Source organism: Cibotium barometz, chromosome 52 (genome assembly GCF_041138505.1).
Source record: "Cibotium barometz isolate CiBa-2024 chromosome 52, ASM4113850v1, whole genome shotgun sequence".
Lineage (NCBI taxonomy): Eukaryota > Viridiplantae > Streptophyta > Polypodiopsida > Cyatheales > Cibotiaceae > Cibotium > Cibotium barometz.
The window spans coordinates 39,883,087-39,891,024 of record NC_141097.1 but is presented as its reverse complement, the minus strand read 5'-3'; the positions used below and the strand labels follow the sequence as shown (position 1 = coordinate 39,891,024).

The following is a 7,938-nucleotide window of genomic DNA, read 5'->3' as shown; positions in this document are numbered from 1 at the left end:
CCATACAAGCATGCAATGCCAAAACTTCCTAATCTGCACACAAAAGATGTACCACCATTAGGTGTACATACATACTGTGATGCAGCACATCCGAGCTGTATAAACATGGCTGCTACTTTTAATTACATGCGCTGGCAGAAGCCAAGACCCAAAAAATTGAAATCGAGGTAGGAACACGTAACTCCAAGAGATCAACAGCATAAGCATAGCAATCCAAAATATACAAAAACTAGATAGCGCCAAAAGAAGTCCATGACAAGGATATTTCTGAAGAGACCACAGAAGTTTTCTGAGTGAAAATTAGCTAATACAATGGCAAGTTGAGGACCTTTCCGATGCCAAAAAGGCTTCACCAGGCTGAAAGCAAGCAGATTCAATTCCCAGTGTGCATGTAACAGTTTTCTACCACACATGATAAGATCTACACACAAACATCAAAAACAAACTAAGAAAGAATTGGTACCCATTTGGTTGCTGAGATGCTAAGGTAAAGCACGTAGAATCAAACAGAGAACAGGTGGTGGAATAAGTCATGTCTTTACACACTTGATGCTTACATGGTGTCCACGGACTTTATGCACAAACACAATTAAGTTATCATCCAAAAACAGTTGGAAAAGGACTTCTAGCATGAATATCATTTTGTCAGTAAGCTGCCACAATGACCAACACTTAAACAAACTTTTAGGTTCTGACACGTACATCCCTCAGCTTTGGAAGGGTTGTTTCTCAAAAATACGTTCAGCATAACCAAGCACAGAAGGTGCAAACTGTACAGTCTTACAACCACTACACTTCACTTTTTCCCCCTGAGCTTTGCCCCCAACACTCTCTCAAGTTTAGCGATAATTTGTTGATTCGGTATCGCTTTACCAGATTCGTACTCTTGAATTATTTGTGGTTTCTCATTAATTTGCTGCAACCAAATACACAAAGAACAGTCGCTGTAATTAAAATAATGGAACATATCATTTTTAAAAAGAAAACTCCCTAAATACCTGTGCAAGTTGTGCTTGAGTTAGCTTTTTTTCCAGACGAGCTTGCATAATTGCTTTCTTGAGATCTGTAGACACTCTCTCGTCTGAAAATAAATGTATACGGAAACAGCACAAAATCAAATCAAGCAAACCCCGTGGATAAAGCCATAAAAGGTTATAAAGAAAAAAAGCTCAACCAGAAAAGTAAAATTTTCTACCACAAATCTTCCACAAGATTAAATACTAAGAGAACTATCTGTGCACAAAGACAACGTACGTGAGAGGACTTCAGTCTCCTCGTCAAGCTTTTTTGTGTTCAACCCAGGAGTGCTTGACGAGGCCTTGTTAGAGCCAGCATTATCTGCAATACAACCGCATCAACTTGAGAAACAATATCTAAATTGTAAGCCATCCAAAAACAAAACAACGCAGTGAACGCACTATCACATTCAAAGGCTGCTGGAAATATTAAAAATTTGGTTAAGTTCCAGACTTGAAACTAGCAATTACAAATAGAAACCATGAATTCAATTTTCAGGCTATATACCAGTGGAAAATCCAGGTTATTTCCCAATCTTAACAAAAACCAAAGTGCTTCTTGACTCAATGAGATTACACTCACAAAGCTTCCTTCGACTGGTATTTTGATAGAAATGGGTGTAGAAACGTTTGGGCATGAAGAACATGGAAAGTATCAACATGGTGAAACATGACCTAATCTACAGTATATTGCATGAATGAATATATACAATAGAAAAATGCATATCTATAAAAAATCCAATTGCAACCTACTGTGCCCAAATGATAATGATGCATGAACCAAAGCTTACTTGCTATTCCCAATACTTGTGCATGGTTGAGATCTGCACATTGGGCTGCCTTCTTACTAATCCAATTCTCATCTCGTTTGGACTATGCTGATTTGGCACCGAATGTCTGAACAATGACCATGAACCATCCTTTTATAGGTTACCAGGTTGGTCATAGGCTGGTCAGCCATCACTTTTCAGACCCAAAAATGATAGCATAAATGTAATAAAAAATGTATTCATACTATGCCCAATAAATGTCCCACCTATGGGTGCATGTCTTGGGCACTTATGTGCACCTATTGGGCTGTCAAATCTGCTGCAATCTGTCCCCATCCTGCCCAAGAAATGTCCCACCTATGGGTGTATGCCTTGGGCATTTTGTGCACCTACTGGGCCGTCAAATCTGCTCCAATCTGATCCCATCCTGCCCCTAAATCTGCCTCCAAGTCAGCTGATCATATCCGCATGACGTGAAATACCATCTTGCTTAGCTTGGAGCATTATGCACCTTTGTCCACTTCCAATCCAGATTGCGGTCCAACTATAAGCACAACTTGCGCTCTCCTCCTCTCATGGCTCTGGCTCTGCCATATCCCCTGGGTTACTAGCGGCTTGCTCTTTGCCTCTTGCTCGTGTTGGCTCTACAATTGTAGCATGCAACACAAAGCAAGGCCTTTTTTATAACTTTATGTTTGAGTGAGTTTAAGCAATCCACTTTAACTCTTGAACAAGGAGGGAGGGTTGACACCAAACAGGGTCCCAACTACCCACTTTAAGGACACCCCCTCCTGCAAGCAAGAGTATTTGCTTTGGAGAACTTCTCTTTACAATGCAAACTTTACCAAGAACTTACTGACAACGGTTGATTGTGGAATGCCAAACGCAAGGACGAAGAAGACCAAACGTTGGTTGAATGCGGTCTGAAGGCACTTTAGAAGCCACTTTGGGAGCCAATATGCACAGCCAGATCTACTGAAGGAATGCAGGACCGATGGCTGAATGCTGAAGATAACTTCTGGCTGCCTTAAACTGTAGCATGCTCAGGGTGCTCTGCTGAAGATATGTATGCGCAAGTCCTAGGACTTAGGCACACATGGTAGTTGCTTTATTCACAATGTTGAATTATGCAAGAGATAGATGATTCCGTGAATGGGACTGAGTGCGGCTTATATATGCACACCCACAACAAGTCCGCCATGTACATAGAGTTGGCATGTCTTCTTTCCCCCCGCCACCCCCCCACCCCCCCACCCCCTGGGAAAAAGATCCTTCTATTAGTCACTGAAAAAATAGCCCCGAAGGACTAAAAACCACCACAAATGGCTAGATACAAACTCGCCTTGTGTTAAGTGACCTTATCATGTCACTTCACTAGTACTTCACTCATTCTCATCAATCTACCAAGTGTTGTGTTTCTCTCTATCTCTGCTTGCTTGCTGCATCTCTATATGTGTTGCTACCTTTGTCTCCACTCCAAAAATTGGTATCAGAGCCGTTTCTCTTGGCCCTCATCCCCTCGTCATCACCTCCTCGAGATGCTCTTCTAGTTCTCTCTCTACATTATGAAGCAACGGCTGAAGCAAGTGGGCAAGCTTGTCCCATTTTGCTTTCTGAAGCTTTGGTCCATTTCCCATTGTGAAGTAGGTCAGTGATGTCCCCATGAAGTTGAAAGTTACCAAATAGTTGGGCTATGCATGATGTCTTCCACATCTCATGGTTGAAGCCTTGTGTTGGACCATCTTTGCATAAGCTTTTGAATGACCAGCAGCCTGAAGTGGTCGACAAGGCAAAAGTAATCGAGCCCGAGCACATTCTCCTCCGCAACTGGAAGCATGGTTCCGATCAAAGACTCGGAGAATTCTACACCAAGTTCAAGGATTGAGGCACTTAGGAAGCCATTTGGCTCATTGAGGAATTTTTTGAGTTTTACCCCCAGATTTTGGTGGACTATTTGGATGCCATGCAACTATTCCCAAGCTAAGCAAGAGGGAATGTCCCATGCACCCATGCATTGAGGTGCTATTGTGACACAGTGGATTATCATTAGTACTACAACAATAGAATGCCATGACCCCATTGTGAGCCCTAATCCTCCCGGATTTCAGCGGACTTTTTGGATGCCATGCAACAGTTCCCAAGCTAAGCAAAAGGAAATGTCACATGCACCCATGCAATGAGGTGCTATTGTGACACAATGGCTTATCATCAGTGCTACACTTGTACAGCAATAGAACCTTGTAGGGATTTATTTTGTCGGATGCCACGACCCCATTGTGAGCCCTAGTCCAAGGACGCATCAGGCATGAGCTTCATAGGTCACACCTAAAGCCTTAGGTGATACATACTGTCAGTATGCATCACTTAACGCACTGAGAGAGCAGTCACATATAGGTCATCTTAGTGTGCTAGTCTATAAAAAGCATGTAGAAGCATTAGGCTTAACCTTAAGACCGGCCAACCCCTTGGCAAGCATATGCAACGCATGTGACTTGTTTCAGGGCTGCTCACCAATCTTGACAACTTGTACACAAGCATCCACCTATGTATGGCCTCTTATGCGACTTTGTACAGTCTGTGTATGGCCCTGTACAGGCAGCGTGCAGGCCCATACAGTTTGTGGCAACACTCACACCCCTCAGACCAGCATGCATGTGCCTTTTCTAGGACCATGAGTCAATCAACCACCATGTGACACAGAAAAACAGCACCATAACAACACGTGTCAACATCTGCTTTTTCATGAATATTCAGCAGCACCCTCTCCCTTCTCCATAGCCAAGCCTTCCTCCTCCTGTCTTGGGCGCTAAAACACCTCTAAACCTTGGAAGTCTTGGGATCTAGTCCATTGGCCGATTTGGAGATCCTGGCCACAGCTTAGAATCTTTGTCTTTGCGGAGTTCCACAAGCCTCGTACCATCGGATTAAGGCCCTGATACCAATATTAGGCCCACATAATTGGAAACCCTATCACGGTTGAAGAAGCTTGCATCACATCCATAGTCAATGACCATAATAGAGTTCCACTGCACCAATGCCTGCTGCCCGTACATGCCCTTAACAAGACTATCTGCGATCCACCATGTTGTCCGCCAAGTCCAGAGCGGAAGTACCACAACTCTTGGTCCACGCATAGACCAATTGTCAAGCCATAATGATAATAACCCATAAGTCACTTGTATAGTGACTATTGTTGCTATAAATAACCATCAAGTCATAAATAGCAAGTATCCAAGGATTTATTAATAATGAGCCACTTGTATCAACATGCTTCCTCTAACCTCAAGGCTTCCCCAATCTTGCCAAATTAGGTCCCATATTAGGCCCTCATTATTCAGTACATAACATACTCCCCCCCTAAGACATTTATTCCTAAATGACATTAGGGAGAACCGATATTTCAAACTAGCCTCTATCTCCCAGGTTGAGTCTTCCTCGGACCTCCGCCATATGTCACAAGGCAAACCATACAATCTGAAAAGTTGCTCAACAAACTGATGTGCCAATTTGGTTGCTTTCAAAGTCATCGTCCTTGTAGGTAAAAATCTTGACATCTTCGTAGGCCTGCCTATCACCACCCTAATACCATCGCATATGCCCTTTTCACATCAATGGCAATCCGACATTAAAATTCACGAAAATACCTTCCCATTTGTTAAAAGGAATCTCCAAAGGATGTAACAACCCTCCATCCCTAAGGCATTCAGCCTTATTCACCTTTCACCACATAGTTCTAGACATCCACCTTCATTTTAGGCAAGTAAAACATCCGTTTTGCCGAATCACAAGTTTGTTGTACCCCCGGATGACATGCTATAGAAGCATCATGACATTCAAATAGGGTCCTCCTCCTAATCTCAACACACCGTTGAAATGCCCATTGGTCTAGCGTAACCCTCTCAAGGAATCATATAAGTCAACACTAATCTCAATGAAACTCTGTTGGGATTCAGAGCCTCGTGTGTGTGAACCCCTGTTTGTGTCTGTGTAAGTGTGTGAACTCACGTATGTGTGTACATGAGTAAGTGTGTGAACCCACTCTTAAAGTTGTTAGCATAATATCTAGATATTATACATGTTTGACATAAGCAATGATGACATTCAGATGAGCCTCTAAGGCTATAAAAGCATAGTACTTGGTGAAGCTTAAAAATCACATCAATCATTCTATCATCATTGAATCGTGCAATAACTTCTCACTTGAACCTTGTTATATCTTCTCTCTCTACAATCTCCATAGTTCTCTCCTTTTTGTCTACCGCTCGTTACCATCATGTAAAACAAACATGGTATCAGAGCTAGGGTTAGCTTTTTAGGGTTTTTTCATCCATTGCAGAACTACCGCCCACTTGCTGATGGCTAGAGTCGCCATCTGTGCATCATTGCCCGCTGCTGCCATCTTTACCTGCCACCTGTTCGCCCAAATGATGATGCTGAGCAGCTCACCACATTTGTCGTAACTGCTTCTGCCGCTCAGAGCCACGATCTCCTCTGCAGCAGCATCATCCAAGTTCTAAAGCAACAGCAGTCTCTTTGATTTGCGCAAAGTTGGAGTAAGATGCGACCGTGTGCACTGCCGCATGTCTCAACCTGAACGTTGTCACCTTCGCTGTCTCAATCTGAATATTGTCTCAACCTGAACATTGTCACCTTCGTTGTCTCAGCCTGAATAACACTTATGCACAATCGCCATCAATGTTGTTGATGGTCGCCCTTGATGCCTCCTATTGCTTTCACAGCATACCATCAGTTACACCTTCTTCTTGAAGTTTGCCATTCTAATCAGCACATCCCTACCAACGCCGCCGCACTACGCCACTGCCCACCCATCTTTTCCGTCCCCGTTCCCCGTCCCCATTTTGCGTCCCATGTGACTATGCTACCATGACAAGAATGACAACGCTCTAGCCCTCATTGGTCTCGGTCTTGCAGACAGTCTCATCCACCATGTGGACTAGACAAATCAGCCAAGGAGGTATGGGATAAACTTGAGAATTTGTTTGGTAACATAATTAATAACTCTAAGAAGTTTCTCAAGCAAAAAAAAAAAAAATCAAATTGAAAATGAATGAAATCCTTCAACAACTTGCCAATCTTAAGGCAAACGTTGATAAAGATGATTAAAAACAATGCCTCTATCCAACATAAAAAGTGTTTTAAAATACTCCAAAACCTTGACTGTAACGAGGGTGGCTCGAGAAATGTCATCTATTACATATTAACCATGGACAACCAAGGCAGAAGGAGAGGAGAGAAAAAAAGAAACCGTGGATTTCTAAAAAATAAGAGGAAAAAATCCCTTCAATTGACCCTTTGTATTCCGGCTTCCATTCCTGCGTTTCGCTTCTTAATGTCTTACATACCGCAACAACGTGTAGGTTGAGTACTAGTCTGATGAAATGGGAGCCATCCTTATGGATGAAGACAGCCACCTCACGAAACAAGAAAAAGCTACATTCCTCCCAGAGAATGCCCTCTTCACAAAGGAGAAAGGCAAAGGGAAAACACTAGATGCAACTTCTGTAAAAAGCTCGGACACACACAATGTTGGAATATATCATCTCCAAAGGGCCCTACATTGGCATATTTCGTAGATATTATTTGGGATTTTTCTACCATTTTTTAGGCATTTAATGCTACTCGACAATTGTCGGCCAGCTGTACCGACCAACTCTATGGAGGGATATATAAGGATTCTCACCCTTCTCCTCACTTCTCATCTCATTCTTGCATATCTGTTGGAGGTCATTGGCTGTAGTACCAGTCTCTTATGCTTGTAAGCACCTATGGGCTTCCCTCGTGGTCATTTTCAGCAATAATCAACTGTTTCCAACCTTCTACAATTTGTGCTTTGGGCCTACAACCTGTGATGCTCTTTCTCTCATGGTATCAAAGCTCGGGCCTATGTGGTCCTAGGCGGATCGTAGCCTTTGTTGATCGAGATGCTCGAATTGAGGGAGGGTGTTGGAGGTGGCAATTCTCGTAGCTACTCTCGGGTTGTCACATGACTCAAAGTGGTCAATTATCCCATATACAAAAGCATGGGAAGTCGAAGTGCCATATATAGGGTGTGGCGGCACCTTGTCATAGATATCTCCTCCTCCGGCGGGGTTTTTGGGAGGAGCAACGACTGGAAGATGGGAGCCTAGCCA

The 7,938-nt window shown here is 43.1% G+C and overlaps 1 protein-coding gene across 1 annotated transcript in view; it reads right to left on the bottom strand.

The window, feature by feature from the left end:
- Positions 1–517: 517 nt before the first annotated feature.
- LOC147609103 (multiprotein-bridging factor 1b-like) overlaps positions 518–7,938 on the bottom strand; it is a 37,858-nt gene continuing 30,437 nt past the window's right edge. Inside the window, exons 2-4 of the mRNA XM_086788562.1 lie at positions 1,255–1,338; positions 999–1,081; positions 518–916 (exon numbers count right to left, since the gene is read on the bottom strand). Of these exons, the coding sequence (XP_086644688.1) occupies positions 797–916; positions 999–1,081; positions 1,255–1,338 (287 nt within the window). The 3' untranslated portion in view covers positions 518–796. The remainder of the gene's footprint in view (positions 917–998; positions 1,082–1,254; positions 1,339–7,938) is intronic.